Source organism: Beta vulgaris, chromosome 4, assembly GCF_026745355.1.
Source record: "Beta vulgaris subsp. vulgaris cultivar EL10 chromosome 4, EL10.2, whole genome shotgun sequence".
Classification (NCBI taxonomy): Eukaryota; Viridiplantae; Streptophyta; class Magnoliopsida; order Caryophyllales; family Amaranthaceae; genus Beta; species Beta vulgaris.
The window spans coordinates 42145611-42168684 of NC_079205.1; the positions used below are offsets into that span (position 1 = coordinate 42145611).

The window sequence follows — 23074 nt, forward strand, 5'->3', positions numbered from 1 at the left end:
TTAGCTTCTTTTGAGTTGTGAGAATTGAGTAGCAATGCGTGCCTGTTAACATGACGAAAACCCCAAATAGAACACATAACATTACAAACTTTCTTAAAATCGGCATATTGGTTTGACAATCAACGACGTTTATATGCAACATTTGTATAATAGACTAGTTTGTATATATGCTCCTTTTGCCGCCAAATTAATTGTCATATACCCATATTACTCCAGTATCTCATCGTTAAATATATGACATGACTTCAAAAAGATATAACTTCCTTTATAACGGTTGTGTTATAGAAGTATCGATCGTCTCCTAGTCACTAAAAGCAGGAGTGTATTAGCTCCAAACATCCTTACATAGTATATGCGTATGCCACTACTAATTCTGGACGGAGAGAGTACTATTCCAGAGTCCGACTCTCTCTAGTGGTGGGTCTTTAATTCAACTTCTAGTGCAACAAATGTAACACTGAGAGTCCATTTGAACATGAAGATCAAAAGTAGAACAATCGCTGTTAAAACGGAGAACACAACTATAAGCATCATTACATGAATCAAAGAAAAGACATGAACCTCAAAAGAGCCAGTAGAAAGAAGTAAGATAAGCTCCTATTCCAGAATAAGGAGAAGACCCACCCAACTCCTCTCCCCTTCCACCCTCCAAAGAAAAGAAAAGAAAAAGAGATCAATATGCACATCAATTTTACATGTGGGAACCCCTTGTAGGTCGGCAAACATGGTTACGCTTACGGGCATGATCTATACTGTGATGCTGCGTTCGACAAGCATATCCATACCAGCAATCATCTCTGTTTAACGCCTCTGGTGGCAGATCCTATTGTATTTTGCAGAAGACAAAAAAGAACTTCTGAGTTGTCATTAACAGTTAAGGAAAGCAAAATCCAAGGGATGACAAGTTTTTATAGGGAACATGATAATGCATGAAGAATGAGATAAGTTAATAGTGGTAAATACAGATGTCTGTCAATGGGGAAAAGGGATGCATTATTTTGCAACTGACAGTTCTTTTATCAGCTACAATTTGCAAACGGACATTATAGCACTCAACCGCAACGATATGCTGATGGAAACTCATGAAAAAGCAGTCTGATCGGCAATCATAAAGAAGGGGAATAGATGCAAAAAAAAATTAAAGCTACTACTTAAAAAAGAAAGGCTTTGACAGTCTGACAAGAGACCAACCGACACTACCAAAGTCGAGGGAACATTATTCAGATAAGGGAGGTATATGTGGGTGGTTCCGAATCTTCCGATGAGTAATATTGGTTACAGAATAGAGTTTCTGACAATACTGACTACAGTTTTATTGCAGCCAAATTTATTGGAATTCAGTTTTTTTTTTTTTGGGCAAGTGATTGAAAATCAGTTACTGAAGAAAATTAAGAGCTTTCTGCTTCAACATGAATGATCTGATGGTGGATCCAGAACAGAAAGCTGAGCAGATGAATAGCAATCATGTGAAATGAGCCTAAAATTACAAATAACGAGCACCCAAAATACCTAAAGTCTGTTTACCACCAATACAAGGATAATGAAGGAGGTGATATAAGTATTTAAAATCTAAAGTTCATTGATACAGCTAAGCATAAAGTACTTACATGGATTGGCAATGAAACCCGGAACCAGTAAAGAAGAAATGAAACCAGCGTGTCGTAACAATCACTACACAGAAGAATAAGGCAAACGTCTATTAGCTGAAAAGGGAAATAGCTAGGAAATGGTAGAGGTACCAACTTCGTAGCAGCATGGAATAATGAATTGTGAAAATCATGCTCAGTAGTGAGTAACAAAAGCTTTCAAACTTCAGGAAATAAATCATTAGCTCAATTCTTCCAGGTCTTACTTGTCTCTTTTTTACTTATGTCCCTCATTTCCATGTTTCTATTTTGCTAGAAAGCAACAGGAGGTATATATTTGTAAATATCCCACATTCCCCATTTCCTCTTCTGAGTTTTTCTAGTGCAATGAGAATACAATAGGGAAAACTAACGGTACCTGGATTACCCAACCCAGACCAAAGTATTCCTGAAATTAGAAAACCCAGTTTTAAACGAAAACTAATTATTAGGCATGGGCTAGGCCCTGGGTAAGGAAAAATTTCATTTATTAATATTGTACTTTAAAATGATAATACTAAATACAATTTGATCTGGTGGTTAAAACTTTAGTATATGAATTTGAGGTCACGGGATCAAAACTTATACTATGCAATTTCTATATTTTTTATTGTACATGGATTACATGAACTAAAACTCTATTAGGGAGAGTGTCACGTGGCACCCGCCCCTTGTTTAGAAACGCCTTTTAATATATCTACATAGATGAATTAGACCCAATCAGTCCCGATCTGGCCCGAAAGCACATAGAGCTAATAATGATTGATTTCCCATAATAAAGTGACAATTCATCCGAAGATGACACGACTTGCATTTGATCCAGTCTAAACTAAAATTGAACATAATTACTTATCACTTGAAATTGACCCAAATCAAACCTAAGTCAGACAACCGGATTGCAGTGGTGGATCTAGAATCCATAGTAAGTGGGTTCAAGTAAAAGGCAAAACAAATTGTAGTTTTGTAAGTTGATAAGTATGTAATCACGAGAAAATGAATTAGTTAAATAAAATTAAAATATATCAATGATATGAGCATGAACTTGCTTTCATTTTCGCATATTGTTATCGACGAGGTTTCGTTTTTTGAAGATATCGCAAAATATCTTTAGTCATCACACTATCAAGCATCTCATGTTCTATGGATGTCCCCAAGCAATTCTTCATCTATTGGGCACCCATCTGGTATCGTAGCTTGTTCTTTACATTGTTTATTGCAAATGTAAGGAATAACGGTAGATATGATAGCAATAACACCACCAGATATTCAGCATGATTCCTTGACTCCACTAACTTGGAAGAAAGCACACCCATCCTTTTTAACTCATAAAATTGCCTTTTGGAATTAATATCAATGATATAATCCCCAAAATGATTTGCAAGTGTTACATGATCAAGTTTAAAAAAGCCACTTAGATAAATTGAGTTAGTTTGAGTAATTTTCTTATCATAAGCCTGAAATGAGCCAATGGGACTCAGGCAAGCCACCACAAAAGAATATCTGTTTTTTCTTCATCAAACCTATTATTGATAAGAACATGGACATGAAATAATATCAGCCGCAAAAGATATTTCTAACAAAATGACGATGCAAATTTGAGATTGTTACGTTTTGTGCTTCAACTTCTCATTTAAGATAAATATTTCATTCAGATTGAGAATGAAATATCACGAGCTTCACAAAACGAATCACCATCAACCATTAGAAACTCCCCACATTGGTCTCTCGTGTCCTGTAAACGTTACCTAATCATGTTAACTTGATCAATAGCATTTACAAATATCTTGGTCTTTGCGTTGCAATGATAAATCATTTGAATTCCGAATGACGAGAGAATCAATTGCAAAGGAAAGATAAACCCTATGTTTAGACTCGAGACCTTCCTCATCAATATACTAAGTATATCTCTCGATTAAAAAAAATGGCTAATAAAATATGGGAACTATATTGAAACTCCATTTCTTTTAGTGTGAACCTCTTCCACTATCTTCCCTTTCCAAAGTGCACCACTATGTTCAGGCAAGCCTCTGTGTATTCTATCGATATAAATCAGCATATCTACTAAGTATGAAGAAGTTGGTCGAATAATTTGTATTTGTTTTCCTATTAAATTTGATGCTCTCATCATTGGGGATTACAAGTGATTTGTCACTAATATTGCAATGCAAACACCAAGATATTGTAAATGTTATGGACGAAGTTAACATAACTAGACAATGATTATAACACATGAGAGATGAAGAGGAATCTCTAATAAATGATGTTTCTTCATTGACAAACATCAATATTACAATTTAAGTATTAGTTTGACTTTCACTTGAGCCCAATTAACATGAACTCTAATTCTGCCAGTGCCGATTTGCCATAAGTCAAAATCAAAACCCTTACTAATAGCATAACTCATACTTTATGGTTCCCTCACTGCTCAGGATAATTCTAACCCAGCGACATTTCTAAATGACAAAATTATAGCATCGATAAGAGAAAATATAATACTCCGTCCGTAAAGAAATACTAGTAACAATTGAATATTTTACCTCACAAATAATACCAAATATTGCTAGTAATTCGTTACGGAGGGAGTAATAAAAGATAATTAAAAGAGGAACCCCCCCCCCCCCCAACCCAAGACAGAAAAATAAACAATCAAAAGAGTCAAATCTTTCACTAATGCCCCTCTCCAGCCCTCCCAGGGGTCTGATTCTCTTTGCTAACAAAGTTCTGTGCATCAAACAAGACATAATCTAAACCCTAATAAAAGGGAACTTCAGAAGAAACACTTACTTGCAAACATGAGTACCAGCAGTTATCATCTCGGCATGCCTCAAAGGCATTCTTGAACGATCTGTAGGACCACACATACATTTAGAAATCATAGCAGCTTCAGGGATGCATGCACATTGTTAAAGAGTAAAAAGCGCACATATCTTAACTGAAATTAAAACTTTAAAATGAACTGGAAAGTTTTCATTGCAAATTTCAATGTAGAAAGCCCTGATTAATTACTAACACTACTGAGAATGAAATTCATTCATCTTATAATTATTTATTTTTCTTAAATGAAGTTTATAATTAGGAAACCACTTGTAATTATGAAATTTAGGTCTTGGAATTCTATACATGTGATGATAATGGGGTTTCTCCAAAGTAACGATTTTCAAGAAGCTTTAAAATATTATGTTTATCCTTACAATTCTCAAAATGCAATTGCTCGCTTCTTCCTCTGCTCACAGAGTCACAGCTCAATGCCACCGCCATTGATGAAATCCAATGGATATTAGTAAAAATCTTTTTTTAAAGATAATTATTTTAAACCACAAGTCATATGAGACCACTCGTTTAAAATAAACATTAAAGTTGGGATCGCTATTATATGATCAATAGTTGGGACTATTAATGGAATGGTGACCCATAGTTGGGACTGTTCTTATCAATATTTCGTAACCAATGAAGTTTTAGAGTATTTAATCTATTCTGTATGCATGTCTTGTTCACCTAATGAGATCAAGTAGAGTTTGTTTTACCGGCAGATCTTGTGCATTCCCTGAAATTTTAAATACCTTCGTCCCTCAATCATTTTATATTCGAGATCTATTAGGGCGTCAAATTTTTTCCCCCCAAATCACATTGGCAGCTCCTAAATTGACAAGTAGGATATCAGCCAGCTGTGGAATGAAGAGAATGCCAAAATCTGCTCATGCCATGGGTAAATGGACCATTTGCATTCAAAAGGGTTGGTGAAAAGCTTGCAAAATTATGCTTCCACGATTTTGGAGATTCATCACATCTATTCTTGCAGCAATTAAATGTTAACATTTACAGTTTGGAAATTGAGGAAAGATAAACCTCAAAAAGGACAGACTGTTTCAAGTTTCAAGTGCAGGCAATAAGCAAAGTGATGTAGCTCCAACAAAGGAGAGTACCCTCAAATGAACTCCATATTTTTCTGAACTAAACAATTCCTATATTAGCTTGTGGTACTAATGCATCTTCTTTAATCATCTTAAGCTGTAAACTAAATGGAAAAACAAATAAATGCATAATTCAAGACACTCTATACAGTTCAATTGGTAGTTACCTCATACACTAGGGCTTGCAATGGGATTCGAGTTGACCCATTTACATGGGTTGAACCCCTCAACCTAAACCCGACCTGATAAGGTTAATGGGTCGGTAACTTCAACCCAACCCAACCTTATAATAAACGGGTTCATCTAATTATGACCCACTAACATGTTTAGCAATCCTATCAAATTTTCATCTACTAAAACAGTAGAACCTGATAAAATTGCATCACAGCTTCTAAGTTCTAATATCTCCCTCTTTTTATATACAAGCAACTCAGTTTTCTGGTGCTTATATTCAAACTTTATAACCCCAATATTTTTTGGCACTGAAAAAAAATGTATTTTCTGAAATGGAGAACTGTGGGTTTGAGCCAGGAAGCCCCGAAGCTTTGGTGCCAAAGATTGTAGTATGGAGCCATCTTTTATATAGTGGCTGTATTAACATTTATTACCGACTACCAAAAATGGTTTACTCATTGAAGGAAATCACATATATCACTAATATGATCCAAAGCAATTGCAAGGAGCCAGCACAAAGGCAAAAAAAAAAAATTCAAGAACAACTTCATGAAAACCTAAAAGGCTTGTTTCTGTGATTTTTTTAAAGCATCCAAATGGGAGTTCACAAGATTGATCACCACCTGATCATCCTTTAAGGACAACTGATGCAGGAAAGGGTTAATCACCTCTTATGTACATAATTAAGTGCAGAAAGCTCATAACATTACCAATTTCTCGGTTGTTCAACTTTGTGATCCAATCTGAAATGACTTCCTCTAGAGTTTTACCCAACTGTCCTATGCACCTATTTGTGATCTGTAAAATGACTCTGTAGTGAGAAAGGCGACGGAAGTAAGAAGAATCAAAAGCACCATTTCATCAAATACATACATGTTGCTCGAATTGATTCCTTTCATGCACTACAAGAGGGATACTGAAAACTCTGCGCTCAGAGATCTGAAAGAAACAGTGTCTCCAAGTGAATTTCATTAGGTAATGAGATTTCATAAATAAGAAAAGAAGCAACTGCAGAACTCAAAAAAAATGCCCAGGAATATATCTTAAAATTTGAAGGAATAAAGTCTGCAATCATGTTGTATATCACTAAACAAAACGCAGAGAAAATCTCTGCAATATGGCAAAAGAGAATCAGGAAAAGTGCAATCTTAAAAATCACAAAAAGCAAAGATAATTAAAAGCCTAATTGATTATAATCTTAAATACTTTTACAGTAAGATAGATTAGACGATTCCAAACTTTACCCCAAGAAAAGTACATGTCCCAATTAATATATATAGTCGAGGAAAAGTGCAAAGCCTGTTTAAAACATACAGGTTTGAATGATTCAAGGCTGCACATGGGGTGATGATCATTCGTAGTAACTCCCTGAGCACGCCAATAAGCACCACAAAACGCTCTATCACAGCCTAAACCTACAAATATGTAAACATAACAGAAAAAAGAAAGAAGTCAATAAGCAGTACCAAGGCTTGTTCCAAAACTAATGTCCGCCTATAAAACATTGATCAAACTCATATCTAGGGCGTTCTCATTCTATGATAAGAGAGCAATACTAAATCAAGTTCACATACAGAATACCACTTAAACTTCTTTTAAGCGTAAATGAAGTATATAACATGCTTTTCAACAGTACCTTCACAAACAGAAATATTTTATGGTATACAGCATTTTGTCCATATTGGAAATAGGATGTTGGGGGGGGAGAGGGGGGGGGGGGGGTTGTGAACTCATTTTGAGAATTAAATCCATATGAAGAGAACTAGCCAAAAGAGGTCTTGCAACTGCACAAGGCAGTCTTTTCCCTCGAAGTATGGCAATATATCTCTTTGGGAAAACTTGGAGATCTTCACTGACCAATAGTGTCTCAAGTACATCTCAAGCTGAAGGACCTAAACATGAGGAGGGGGCTTGAACTTATGAAAAATTATAACTTGGAAATTCAACATAGAGAAGAAAGCAAGACAAAATGAATAAAAAGTCCAGAAATTGATGAGGTTCATCTGGGCATTTCGGAATAAGTTGTGAGCACGTTCGAGAAGCTCAACCATGAATATCGAGGATGGTCAACTCTGGTCTCAGGCCCAGTTATTCACAATGACAAGAGAAAAAGGTAGGGATATTAAGATTAACGAGAATGGAACCGTAATATGTAAAGGAAGGTGATGCAAAAGGATGCGAGTAAATCAAAAGAAAAAGGTTTATGAAATTAATGCTAACATTGTAATTGTGACAATATGACAAACCTATTATACTAGATAACATATCACCAACATAGTATTATCATCTTATGTATTCAAGATGTTGGGTTTCTCAAAAAAGCTAAAGATTATATTGTAAAATGACTCAAATCTAACTTCTAGTTAACTAAATTGAAACCACTAGGTGACTTTACTAACTGAATTATCTTCAACAACATTCAAGTAGATTAACAAAAGTGAAGAGAACAGAGAAATTACAATGTTGTGGGATGGCAATATCAGATCTTGCAGGCATCATTCCTCCACATCCATGGCATTGCAAATGGACAGTACTCTCATTGCAGCGGAAACCCTGATATACTGTCCCTGTAGTAAAGCAGAAACATGATTCAAAAAAGGGGAGAGAGATAGGAATAAATGATCAAACGAAAAATTAATCGCCAAATAATTGTAGAATTGTACAAAGAAAGGTATTAAATTCATTGTACAATTAGCACAACACAAGGAATGAATCTTCTATCGCGTCAATCATTTGATCAGTAATGTATTAGATATATAGGTTTACCAGTAAAAACAAGGTCAAATTTAGTGACAATTACTAGTACGAAGCAAGATCGTAGCTGCAGTCGTTTTCAATTGGGTAAAATGAAAACATGCAGAAGTTGAATATAATCCTTGTATTGGTGCATGGAACCAGAACCACATGTAACCTTAACTGTTGCTCATCACACCAAAGTTAGAACTAGAATTCTTACTTGCAATTGAGGATAGGGTCTTTTAATTGGAACTAGAAATGTATCAGGTGCAATTCTAAATTTTGGGATACAGAAAGAAAAAGGACAAAAATAATACAATGATTTCTAAACTTATTTTCCGCACTCATTCTCTTTGTGCTTTCAAAAAAAAAAAGGTTTCCAATCAGAAAGAAGGGCTTAACCATGTCATTCACTCATCTGCACAACACACACATATACAAGCATGCGGGTGGCTGGGTGTCTCATGTGTGTGTGCGTGTGTATGCAAATATACCTGTTTGTGTGTATAGAAAGTTTTTTGGGTTGAAGTATAACCAGAAAGTGCTAGTAGTATGAAAAAAATTTAGGCTGTTCAGTTACATAATGGCTGTCATGTAACAGATTTTGAATTTGTTATTCCACGGAATTCAGTTACATGATGCCGCAAACAAAATCACGTATGTCTTGCCGCGTCACCCCATATGTAACGGTGACTAACCGCGTTAGAACGTTCTTTTTCCCTCTAGGTCCGTTGTCAGAATCAGTCAAAGTAGGAGAAACAGAAAACACATATTCCAACAAAATAACAATATGCACACACCAAAGAAGGGAAAAGAATGTGTTGTGGGCTCTCGTATGGGGTACTGTATACTCCCTCCGTTTCATATTAATCTACACACTTTGACATTTTACACTATTTACAAATTGCACTTTGATCCTCGTTTGTGATTTATACGTGAATAAAAACATAGTCATGTGGGATCTTGTTAGATTCGTATAAGTATGTATTTTATTAATATGTACTTTTTATAATTTTTACAAATACAAAACAAAAGATATATGTCCTCAAAGTTTTACATTGGCATGCGTGAAAAGTGTAAGTGTGTAGATTAAAATGAAACGGAGGGAGTATGAGTTACTGTCTATATAATTTAAAAATCCGATGAGGCATTAATCTTTGGAGTATTTCTTCATTCATTACATCTATAACCCAATCATATGATGGCTTTCATCATATCATTGTTGAAAGAACACTACTTAGACTTGAAAATTGCACATTTGAATTTAAAATTTTAGATCAATAAACATGTGAATTTTGAAAAAAGAAATTGACACCAGGTTAAACACTATCCTTTCCATTCATTTATTACAAGCCACTTGCGCGTCATCATGACCATTACCTTGAATGTGGCGGCATCTGTGATTTTCTTCATTGCTAGCACTAGGTCTTCGAGAACCAATCTTCTAAGTTTGCTTCATATTATGTAGGATATATTTTCTAAAGCATATGCCATTTTAATTTATGACGGATTAATGAGTTCAATAATAATAAATCAAGAAAGGGAAGGATCACTGAGCACAGTGGACTAAGCGAGCTTATAGCTACAAATATGAAGCACTAATAGAGTAGGGACATATAATTCATCCACAACATTAAGAAAGGGAGTGAATGGCATGCCCTTCAAGCCTCAATACAGAAAGTTAGGAGCATGGAATGAAAGTTACTAGACAAATAGTTAAAAGCACACAGTTACTGTTTAGATAAGAACATTTCATGTTACCACATTGAGGACAAGGCAGATCCGTCACATCATCCTCTTGAGCAATTGGTGGACGTGCCCTTTTTCGGGAATTCCTTTTTCCATTTGTAATGACCTAAATAGTATAAATGATTCAATTGCTTGTATAGAGTAAACAAAAAGACTTTTAATCTCCTCTAATTTCTTCCCCAACCCCTTCCCACCTCTACCACACAGTCCCCTTTTGCTCTTTATCTTCATTGTCACTCCCCTCTTCAATACAAACTCTCAAGTCTTCATTTACCTCAAATTTTGGTAGAATTCCAATATGTTTTAATGCAGGTGAAGTACTTTAAAGAGGTAAGTTTTCAGGTTTTTCGGGGCAAAATGTTTGAGCATAATGAATTAGGTGGAAATAATGTATAATTATACACATAAACAACAGCAAAAAAAAAAAAGTTAAAAACTTTTCAAATAAACTTATAAATAAAATTAAAGATAAAAATTTTGTATCCATTTCTGAAGTGCCACAGGAGTGACTAGTGAGATACAGAGGAAGGTGAAAGTCAATGAACGGTGAGAACTGGGTTAGGGAGAGCGAGGTCGGTGTGATCTGGGTTAAATAGAAAGATCTGGGTTAGAGAGAGAGAAGTGAGAGGTGCTGGCGTAGATCATCTGCATCGGATGGTTCTATGTCCGACGCAAATCACCTTTTGCATCGCACCACAAGCACGTTCGACGCAAATCGTAGGATCCACATAGCCATTGGCATTAATCATTTGCGTCAAGTGCTCCTATCCATACGAGGCAAATCATCATGTCATTCATTTGTTGTGATTATTTGAGTCAGACGTTGACTTAGATCCGATGCAAATCTTCTCTTCCTTAGCATTTGAGTCAGGTCTTCATGCATCCGACGCAAATTATCATTTTTGTATTAGTGGGACAAAATAGAAGGGCGTAATTTATTAGCTTTTTGCTGCTTTAGGAGTTATATGATCACCATGTAACATAAAATCAATGATATAGAAGAGCAGCATAGGAAAAAATCAGGTATGTCAATCATGTCATTACATCTCAACACTGTACAATAAATTATACAATATACACTTACTCATAGTTCTCACATTTAAAGATCATATAACAAGAGTCTAGCAAGATTTGCTCACTATAAAGTCAACCACTGACGTCATACAACTTAGAGAATTTTCAAAAATACTTCCTCGTGTGTCAATAGTTGTAAAGGACTATTGCACTAACACATGCTAATTTTGGCCAATATTTTTAATAATATATAAAAACAAACAAAATTTGTGTAAAATGTTGTTGGATTAGTCTGAAAGATTCGATATTTGAACTTCTTATTATCTTTGAATACAAATGTTAACATCAAATGTTGTGTGTTGGCAATGTGCAAGTCAAAAGTGTTGCAAGTGTTAAGTGACAGAGGAAGTAACCAAGAATTTTCTAGCGGGAAATTGAAAACGCAAGAGCACATTGAATTTGGGTATCTTAATTATCATATTCTGAAGAAATCACTTACAAGATTGGACTTGATGGATGCATAAGAATCTAATATAGCAAGTTCTTCTTCAGAACGCTGTAAGGAAGCATCCGCCTGCAAAATATCCTACAAGAACAAGAAGCACATCACTTAAGCTCACATACAATAACCAGATTACCAGATACAAAATTTATTAATATACTGGAAAGGTTTCTGAGAACAAGTTGAGAATGAGCTACAACAAGGAAGATACCTTCCTAGGATGAGCAAAGAGCTTCAAAAGCAGCTAACCTTCTATTTGTTCAATTGTCTAGAAAAATTACATTCTTAAAAACCACTATCGGCGACCGAACGGTGGTCCAAAAATTAACAGATGATTTTAAAATTACACAAAAGATGGATGACTAGAACTCAGATTTAAGAGTAATATTCTCAAACTGTAGAATATTTCCACTTGTAAACAGGTTAAGAAAATCAAAACAAGAGAAGCCAAAATAGACGGGACTTGTGAGGCTATATGTGTAGAATAAGTGAAGCAACCAAACAAATATATCTATGTGCTTCCAGATTTTTATGCATTTTCTTTTATGCAAAGATATAATATATTGGATCAAATAAAATGAGGATGATTTCTAAGAAGCTGCCTATTAAGAATCAAATTTTGGAAACTATATAAAATTTTGAATAAAAATAAATACCTTGAATACCTAAAAAGTATGGAAAACACTACCTATTAAAGTTTACCATCAGTCTGTTGAGTTAATGTGGCCCACTTCATGGTTTTCTAGCCAATTAACTTGCTTTTCTTCACCAATTCTATGCGCTTAATACCCATCTTCAACGGGCATTCACTTGAAAACTTAAATCCTCCACAAAATTCACCTAATTTATACTATCAATTGAAGTTTGTTCCAGCATCTTTCGCAATATGTTCTGCAATTCTTTAAGTACTCAATCAACATTTAAAAGGGTTTTCATATGTAAATTCCTTAATTAGGGTTTCTCAAATTGGTAAAGATTCGAATTGGGGGTTTATATTTTGGGGGTTCAATGTTGTAAGTGAATTGTGAGATGAAACTCGAAAAAGGAGAACGTTGAGTGGAATAATTTTCTTTATATTTGGATCTTCAGAAGGTAAAGCCATAAAATAGGGCTCGTAGACTGAATAATATGACGGTAAACGACAATAGGTAGTGCTACCTGAACTTCTTGAGATTTTAAGGTAGTTCTATTTTCTTTTTTAAAAAATTATAAGGTAGTTGTTATCAAAAGTCAATATTTAACGGGTAGTTTCTGTCAAAATTTTCCTATAAATTAACATGTCGTGTATCAAGAAATTGAAAACTAAAGATCAGTACTCAACAAGCTCCACAAGAGTACAAGACCTAGGCAGTGAATCTGATACTAAAACAAAGTGAAGAACTGCTCAAAAAAAATGAAGAGTAAAGAAGATTCTAGCGCAAAAGTAATAATTTTATGATTCCAATTGCAGTTGCAAGACAGAACCAACTGAAAGAAAGGACCAGTTTAATGAGATCTGTTACTTTTCCTGAAATTAGCATCAAATAGAACTCGACAATTTTGAACAGATAAATATCAGTTTCATGACTTCATCATAGCATGAATGACAATAATGAGAAGATGACAACCTCAAGGAGATGGAAACCCAAATCATCAATGCATATTAAGCATATTTATTTCCAAAAATGAGTTTTCATACAAAGGAGGGTAAATGCAGTAGCACCTCTTCAATACCATGCAGAAAGTGATTTCTTCCAACAAATTGCACAACTGCTCTACACTGGGGGCATAAAACACTTGCATGTTTCTCCTGACACCGCTTTAACCACTCTGAGAAGCACCCGTTGCTGATAACATCAAGTACATGTGCATTAGAACTCTCTTGTAACCAAAGACAGTAAATTGAAAGCAAAATTTTTATGAAGGTAGAATCAACAGACCAGAAATTATGGAGGCAAGGAGCAACTGTCACAACATCATGCCAAACATTCAAGCAAATACCGCATTTTGTATGCTCAGCATCTAGGAAAATCTAGAAAACCAACCGCATTTGTCGTCTTAGCAAAACTCTGACTCAGAACTCCAGCTTTTCACAGCTAAAATTTCTCAATATAGTTTACAACTTAACAGTTAACATAAACCAACCTTCAACTTATTCTCAAAGCGCTGCTCCTGCACAGGCATCACCTCAAACTTGTAGCTAAGATTCCCTGGGCACCAAAACAAGTAACTAACACTGAGACACCCAATATGAAACTAATTGCTAGCCTCTTATTGATTTAATTCTGTTTCAAGACTTTCGACCCCTACATAACTATTCATACGATTTTGACAAACAAAACTTGCTGGCCAGTGGCCAGTTCATTACTTCAACTGTACAAACCACCTAACTATGAAATCTTTCGGTCCCATTTCCCACTTTTGCCAATAATAAATCTCACATAGTGTCCTCAACACATTTTACACAGCTAAAAAAAATTATAGAACATCAAATAGAAAAAAAAAATTCAATAGACAATATAAAAATAACTACCCACTTTAGTTTATTCATTCTAAAGAAGGAAAAGAGCACCAAAAGATCATCTAAAAAGGAAAAGAGCACCAAAAGATCATCTAAAAAGGAAAAGAGAAGCATATTGGAGTTCCTTAAGGGTATGCAGGTTTCACTCATCTTCTTTCAAGATCAGATAGATTCCATCAATGATGATGCAGTAACCACATAGCACAATGGGTCAGAAATCGTCTCAAAAGGAGCAAACAATAATCATCAGGCTCAACATTACTCAAACACAATCCTGCGAAGACCTAAGCAAGATGCTAAACTGAAGCAATGAGAAAGCCTAATCTCATACACAAACACGATAATGAAGTTTCGGTTATTCCCATATTCTTTTCAATTCCATAGATACAAGTGAACCCCCAAAAATCGACACCACCAGGAATATCCATTCCTTGTCCCTTGCATAGAAAGATATTTCATCAAGGAATTCTCTAGCAAGGATATTCCACATATCAGCAATTCCCTTAGCTCCAAAAAATTATGCAACATGACAAGGGCATTGTCATAGCACAACTCATGTCTCAGTAGGGTGCTGGTATAGATGCAATACAGAAATGGGAAAACATCACAAAACATAAAATGCGGATACCACAATTTATAAAATAACATATGAATAGAAAATAAACCAATACTTCGATAGAATCCCTAGAAAAAAATGACATCTAAAGGATCTCACTTTGCTTATTATATTCTCAACGTTTGTGTTATCTTGATAATTATGAGCATGTGTTTGAGACAACTATAGAAAATTACAAGCTATAAGCCAATGAAGAAGACCAATCTCCCTTGAATTCATCTTTCTTGAATAATATTTATGGTCTCTGATGGCTTCGCTCTTTTCAGTCACACCAATCTCCCTTGAATTCATCTTTTTTCAATCGCTAGTGGCAAAAGGACACCAAGTGTCACAGAGTTGTATCTCAGACGTATTTCATGCATATTCCATAAGTGTTCACATCAATGTAAAAGAAGAATTCGCAATTTCAAATGTCTAAAGCGTATGAGAGTGTGAATATATACAAGTCACAGCACACAAAAGGCTGAAATTTGGCTCTATTTGTCCTCTAGACATGCAATAAGAACTAAAGTTTCGCCAAACAAGAGTTGCGATCAATAAAAAATTCTTCCGGAAAAAATACACTCAGCACACTAGTTGCTCTTTAATGTAAATGGGCTTACTGGTCATCTACGTGACAAGAACTAAACATCCACAAGCCACAGAATTCAGAGTATCAACCGTTCAGCCCTTTCTTTGGAGATTTAAAAAGAGTCTCCTCATTAACATTTTAGTTCTATTGTAACCAAAGCAGCTAACGAAGAAGAGTCGAATCTAGCAAAAGATTAGTCCACTTCCATTGCTGTTATGCCAAACAAACAAGACAAAAGTTGAAGTATAGACGGTTCTTTGGCCACCTATGACTATCAAGTCCTTCTAAAAGGCAAACCTGCTAAAAATGATAACTAACCTTCTCTTGTGGAAGCTGGCACTATTTCACTGCCACACTTGATACCAATAACATCTTCACTCTCTAGTACAGCCCCATCAATAAGTATCAAATTTGACCTACGTTTAAGACAAGATCACTAGAGAAGTAAGGGAACAAGGCTTAAACTGGAATGCAAAAGAAAGATACCTACACCTGTAAGGCTGTAACATGAAAGAACTGTATATCTTTATTATATATGTCAAGAGGGGTAGCACACCAAAAAATAAGAAAAGGAAAAAAAAAATAAAGATAACTAACTACTGTTTTTTAAACAAAGAATAAAAAGAAAAACAATAATTAAACTGAATAGCAGTTATTTTACAAGAAAAGAAGACAGTGATTCCTAAATTTATACGTAACTCCCATTTCCACTATCATTCTCATCATTCATGCTTCCATTTCAACTTCTTCGAAACATTTATGAGTTCATCTTTTCAACATTGAATATAAATACAAATTTGGGAAAGTGCATCAGATGTTATCTAACCTAATTGCTTAGTGCTCCTCCCTCATAGCCTCATCATTCTCACGTTAAAGAAAGAAATGGGGATAAAGGAAAAAAAATGGCCGGTGGTAGGAATTGACCTCATGTGTGGGAATATGGAACCATGGTCAGGTTGAAATCATCAACGGCCAAAGGAACCATACAACTCCGTCTTGGGTTGCTTTCACTGACAACTCTACCAACACCGTTTTCTGTCAGATTTTCTCTTTTCTTTGACCAAATTATTTTTTCTAATTCCGATTATTTTGGCATTTATCCTGCTTTAAGTTTATAGTAATAAATTTCTATGTGTTACTAAAATTTAAAGGTAGCAATGCTTTTCAACATAATCTAAGTAGGGTGTGCAAAATCATTTCTTTATTCTTGGATAACATTGACTGATTGTATGAGTTTGGTACTTTGGTATGTAGGTTAGAAAGAGAATTTAGAGTAGAATTTGGGGACTGATATACCTTATGAATAAGTTTATTGACGAACAAATTGACATTGATGTATGATAAAGAAGAGGAAGAAAATATGGCAGGTCGGAGGAAAGGTAAAAATAAGATTCTCGATGTGTTATAAGAAAAGAAAATTTGAACATCAAAAGAGTATCTGCCAAATAATTATGCAATAAATATTTGCTTTGTATGATGCCATATATATAGCCTACATAAATAGATAAAGATAAGTAATTACAAACATTGATGTATTATTAAGAAGAGGAAGAAAATATGTGCTTTATAGGAGTATACAATAGGAATTTAGTGAAGAAAAGTACAAGTGCTCAAGGTTTTAATATGGATTTAATGGTAACTATTACTTCTAACACAAATCATTGAAAAATTTTTAATTTTCTTCACACACTCTCGATATGCCTCCGCATACTTCTCACGAATCCTTACGTCTTTACCGTACATTTTGTTTTTCAATGTAGGCTTGGCCATGAGCCGAGCCGAACTCTTAACCTCATTTGACTTGGATTGATTTGGTTATTCCGAATTCAAAGGCAAATTAAACAAGTCAAAAAAATATTTTAGATGATCATTTACTTTCTTTGTTAGTACATTGTTGCATTAAGAGTTTTTTTTTTATATAAAACTTTGAAAATAAGTTTGCTAACAAATTATCACTAGATATAATTATGCAATTCATTGAACTTTGACAATGATTTCGCACGCATAGCGTGAATTCAAAGGCAAATTAAACAAGTCAAAAAAATATTTTAGATGATCATTTACTTTCTTTGTTAGTACATTGTTGCATTAAGAGTTTTTTTTTTATATAAAACTTTGAAAATAAGTTTGCTAACAAATTATCACTAGATATAATTATGCAATTCATTTAACTTTGACAATGATTTCGCACGCATAGCGTGCATATAAGACTAGTCTCTATTATATTAAATCAAGGGGGGAGCAACGGTGTCCCTCTTTGAATTTACATATTCACCCCTCCACAACATAAAACCATTACACACATAAACTTACCAAAAAAAATAAAACCAAATCTCTATTAAATCCAATCAACTCATATAATTGTCAATCACATAAACTTGCCAATAAAAAAGATTCAATCAAATTAGATTAAGATCCAATAAACTATAAAAATTCATAATCAAGAATTTACCAAAAATTGATACCACCAGCAATAAAAAAAAAAATAGCATTCTCATTAGAAAGACAACTCATATACAAAATTAATCACAAATACAAACTCCAAAAAAATTCAATTTCTTCATTACTTGGATATGCAATTTCATCACTTAAACTTACTTTAAAATGTTTTTAGATACTATTTGTAAGTATTTAAATACTTCTTACTCACCAAATGAAGGTGAACGTAGATACGTACTTTCATAATTTTATTTTTCATTTCTTTTAATACCGAGCAATAATTATGACTAAATGTCACCACATGCATAGCAGAAAAAAGCTAGTATATACATAAAGCAGCACTGGGCTATGGTGAGGTGGCCCATGTGCCATCCCATGGGTACCAGCAGGCCAAGGGCAGCCGACAGCCGGCTCACGACACAATAGGATGGATCCCTATTCCACCTAGAATGGAGCCCAGCATGGCACAATTGGGAAACCAATGGGCCAGTGTGTGCCATGAGGTTTAAGAGAGATTAATATTTAAATGGAAAACGAAAAAATTTCAAAGTGGACAGATTGGGAAAAGAGAAAAAGGGATAGATTGAACTGAGATAAACAAAAAGGGAATAAGAGGATATATGAAGGGTTATCAAAAGACTCTTATTGGAAATAGTCTAATTGCTATTAAGAGAAACTCTAGTCAATATGGGAAAAGAAAAAAAAAAAAAAAAAATACAAATGAATAAAGCAAAGTACACACATGGAAATTCGGTACATGTTTTCTTCCACCAAAATAAATAATGTCTCTAACAAACTTGTCTGGTTAAGAAATGAACATGGCAATCAAAAGTCAAAACATATTATGAGAAATGAACATTCATATGCTGACTATGCACTAATATAACCTTTCCCTGAAATAGCCCGAAAGCTATTATTATGAGATGGAATCATAGAAATGAAAGTAAATATATAACAAGAAAATTCTACATACCGAATTGTAGATCTCTAGCCAGCATGAATGACCATTCACTACCCAAATTAGCATCTAGCTCATTGTTGTCCAAGCAAAACAATATCAATAATTTTACCTATCTACCCTCCACCCAAGAGATTTCAAACACACAAGGCACACAAAATGTACTCAGGATCCTGAAGACTAAGGATGAGCCAAGAGGTGAAGGCACACATGTAGGCAAAACAAGGCATAATGCATATAATTTCTTGATAGTTTCTTGTATATATGGCCATTCATATAGAAGAATATTTAAATATTCAACACAAGATCAAATTTCAGCAGAAGCTACATTATCACTTAAATTTTCATTGTAATACATTTTAACATCTTATTTTTATACATTTCAATAGGTAATTAATACTTATCTTCTGTCTCCAACTTCGTGCCCTTTGATATACTCCCCTTTCCACTCCTTCCATGCACCCACCCGCCCACCCCCTCCATCCCTAAACAACATAAAGGAAGGGAGATCTCATGAACTCACACATTTTGTTCTATACTTCTATCCTAGAAAAGCACCATATCCAAGATTAATGGCCCAAAAAGAAACATGACAAGATATGTACCTCTTGTTTCTGATAGTGGCAGAACAACGATCCAAATTCCGAATTATCTGGCACCATTCAAGCTTATCAGGAGTAGACGAGGTCTGTGAGCATACAATTGTATCACCTGAGCTTATCTCAATGCTTGCATAGCTTGAATCAGACGGCACTACAACAATTTACAAGAAAACAAACAGTAAGTAGAATTCAGATGTTAAAAGAGAAACCAACAATAGTACCTATTTAGAACACAAATAATTGTACTCTGGCTCCCTAACAGAGGTCCGAGCTTTTTCAAAAAGACTTAGGCTATGTTCTTTTGGACTAAATCAGTTCAGACTTCAGACTGGACTGAAATGAATTTGTCTGAACTGAACTCATCTGATTTGATTTGGACTGAACTGAAATGAATGAAAACTGTGAGAGGAAAATAACTAGACTGAACTCATGTGAACTGAAATTAAATGATTTTGTCTGAACTGAAATGAAATGATTTTGTCTGGACTGAACTGAACTGAATTTTTATTAATTCAGTCCAAAAGAACAGAGAAAATAGATCATGGCATCAGCAAGGAAAGTGTCAAGTGAAATTATAATGAAAAGAAGAGGATGCTTTATGGGAAGCGGTCTATTTTCCAACTAATCGTTAAATGTTACGTCATATATAGCACACATCCAATTTTCTCATACTGAAACCAGACTACATTATGAAATGAACTGACACAATGGCGCAAAAATAGAAGTAACAATTGTCACTTAGATTGAGCTGCTAACCAAGGATAGACTCTAGGATAATACTGTACGAAAAAAGACAGAAAAAAAAAAAAAAGCAAACGGAACCCCAGCAACATAAAAACCTTCTTTCTTGGATTCCGACAATGATACCTAGTACTAGTTTTTCCTCCCTACGACTAATCTATGCGCAAATGTCAATTTTTAATAATTTTGCGCAATATAAATATGTAACTTGGTCTGCCTTGGTTTAATTTGCAAGGAGAAGAATCCTAGCTTGGCGAAAATCCAATTGATGAAGAGAACGCCTAGACAGCACTCAGAGAAGTAATTAGCCACAGCAATTTATATAATGCACTTCAAATTATATTGCTTTTTGCCTAGGATGGACAAGGATCTCCATCCAACAAAGGTACAGGCACATATCTGTTTTAGCCATAGTGACCATACAATTGTATAACAAAAACAAAAAAAAACAAAAAAAAAAAAAGACTTGTGAAAAAGGCTACAATACTTGCAATTATCAGTAATCTACTTCTAAAGAAAATGCAAACTTGTAAACAAAGAATTGCATCCACCCCCCAAACAAAAAGAAAAAAGCAGAAATTAATAACAATTAGCAAACAAACCCATGAAAGTTCATGCATTCATGGCTAACATCCCGCACTAGATAATGGTACTTGGGAACATAAATTGATCAAAGATAACTAAGTGGCTAACATCCAATTAATTGATAAATTAGAACATGGAATAAAAAAACCCCAGTTCATGATGTTTTACACATATGCAAATTCTGTAGTATAGCAGCATTAAGGGTGGATTAAAAAATGGTGGCTTTGCTTCGAAAAAATGCTCAGAAAAACAAATTGATAGAAAACCCACATTAGTATATATCATAGATAGAAATTAAAGCAAGAATTATCATACCAAGTTTGGCCCAAACTTCATCAGAGGACTTGAAACTGGATGATGATTGTCCAACTTCCATTGTCAATGAAAGAAGGTTTTTTTTTTTTGTTTGGGTTTATTATGATTTATAGCTATGTTCTGTTGAATATAAGAAGAGTTGGGGTTTCATTAAAAATGGTGATGGAATGGGAGAAAAGTGGGTTGGCACTAGAAAGCTTGTGGGGGAAGTTGGAGACTTGGCAAACCCAATTGCCACCACTACGGGCTTCGCAATATTGCACTTGCTTTGTTTTAGAAAATGGCTGGTGAAGACTCCAATTTTGGATTTTGAGATACAAATCTTTACCACTTTACGTATTAAAGAGTTGTGTATTGGCATAGATGCATAATATCAATATACCTAATTAGTTTTTTTTTTTTCGGACGATACATCGGGTCATTTACAATAAACTTTATTTTAAAATTCTATAATTTATTTTGCTACTTATCGTATTTTTTATCCATTAAAAAATTGAAAAATTCACGTTACGACCTGATAAGTAAAAAAAATTGAAAGGTTTGAGTTTGAAAACAATATCTTAGAAGAAATTGTGGTAAGATAATATGATATCAATATTCTCTTGTAAGTTACGTAATAAGAGTGTTAGAAATGTATATACTTGTTTAAGTTTTTTTAGTTAATTACAAGACTTCATCATATTTTATTTGAAACATTAGACAACAAGGTCATCGTGTATTGATGGTTAAGCTCTTACTTGCATTTTAAAAATCACGTGTTTGATACCTTGCACTTACACATTTTTTTAAAAGTGAGAAGTATACGTAGACATAAAACATTTGCATTAGAAATGTGAGGAGAGTGTCACTGGCACGTAGGCTTTCTATGACACGCCTTTCAATATATTTGTATAGATAAATTTTATACCTCTAACCTCTTCTACCCATCTCTCATCTTCCAACTTGACTACTTTTATACGTATTCACATTTCACACCCTCTTCCTTAGTGAACAATCACTAAGGGGAAAAAAGATAGTATGGGAAAACCGACTAATTAAGCAAAAACTTTGAAAGGAGATAACTTTAACTTTTTTTAAGAAAATTATGTAACCTTTCAAGATGTATGACGTAGTTTAATCAAAAAGAAAAATCATCGAATATAATGGTCAATCTAGAGAAATCCTAAAAATGGTAAAAGTTTGGTTATGGGGCTCGGAAGAGCGTAAATTTCAAATAAAAATTGTGCACATTTCTTCGATATCTACTATACAATATAGTGAAGAAAGAGAAAAACAAATCCTCGACAAACGTAGGAGCCAAAAATAAAACTGCATGATGAGCCAAATATAACTTCTTCGGAAAATATATCCTTCTTTATTTCTCAATATTTCGTGCCTAAATGAAATGTTGCAACTATTATCAAATACTTTTTTCTATATATAGTATGTTATAATTTTAGAGATTTCTCGTTTCAGACATCCGATCCAAGTGTCTCATACTTTAGAAAGACATAAGTTGTCTCCAAAAAAAAATGGAGTTAGGGTAAAGGAAAACAATCTAAAATTTTAAAACGATCTTGTATTTTAATACTTCCTCCGTTTTTTTTAGATGTTACACTTTCTATTTTAGGAAGTTTTAAATTAGATGTTACACTTTTATTTTGGGTAATAACTTCTCTCTATCTCTCTCCTATCACATGTTCACATGGGACCATTTTATTTTTCATTCTCTCTATCTCCCTCCTCTCCAAACATTACCTAGGAGTCCGTGATTTGAAAAGTGTAACATCTAAAAAAATGGAGGAAGTGTCTTATTTGGAATCCATTTCAAATTAGATATTCAAATTTGAAATTTTGATTATTGGATATCAAAATGGATGTTGATTTTTTAATTTTGAATATCCGATATCTGAAATATTATCTGAAATTTGTATTGATTATGGAGGAACTATAAACCTTTTAGTGATACACACCTATTTTATTGTTCCGCCTAATTTTTTACCCTGAAAATAGTATATATTTATTAACCTAAATATTAGTTCTAGCGCGAATGTTGG

The 23074-nt window shown here is 34.2% G+C and overlaps 1 protein-coding gene across 3 annotated transcripts; it reads right to left on the minus strand.

Annotated features, from left to right (window-relative positions):
- Positions 1-244: 244 nt before the first annotated feature.
- On the minus strand, positions 245-21354 carry LOC104891189 (uncharacterized). Of its 3 annotated transcripts, XR_007273465.2 has the most exons (16): positions 21039-21354; positions 19401-19548; positions 15717-15814; positions 13836-13900; positions 13631-13722; positions 13414-13537; positions 11709-11795; positions 10208-10301; positions 8170-8277; positions 7025-7125; positions 6584-6649; positions 6421-6508; positions 4410-4470; positions 3234-3357; positions 1608-1671; positions 767-823 (listed from the first exon to the last, which is right to left on the minus strand). XR_007273465.2 is itself a non-coding variant. In XM_010676847.3 (15 exons), the coding sequence occupies exons 1-15, from the start codon at positions 21097-21099 to the stop codon at positions 692-694; spliced, it is 1389 nt and encodes a 462-aa protein (XP_010675149.2). In that variant the 5' UTR covers positions 21100-21352; the 3' UTR covers positions 245-691. The 3 variants fall into 3 exon arrangements, 2 of the variants coding, with proteins under 2 accessions (XP_010675149.2, XP_048499092.1); XM_010676847.3 differs by lacking the exon at positions 3234-3357 and having other exon boundaries at positions 245-823; positions 21039-21352; XM_048643135.2 differs by lacking the exons at positions 767-823; positions 1608-1671; positions 3234-3357 and adding an exon at positions 2685-3145.
- Positions 21355-23074: the final 1720 nt, after the last annotated feature.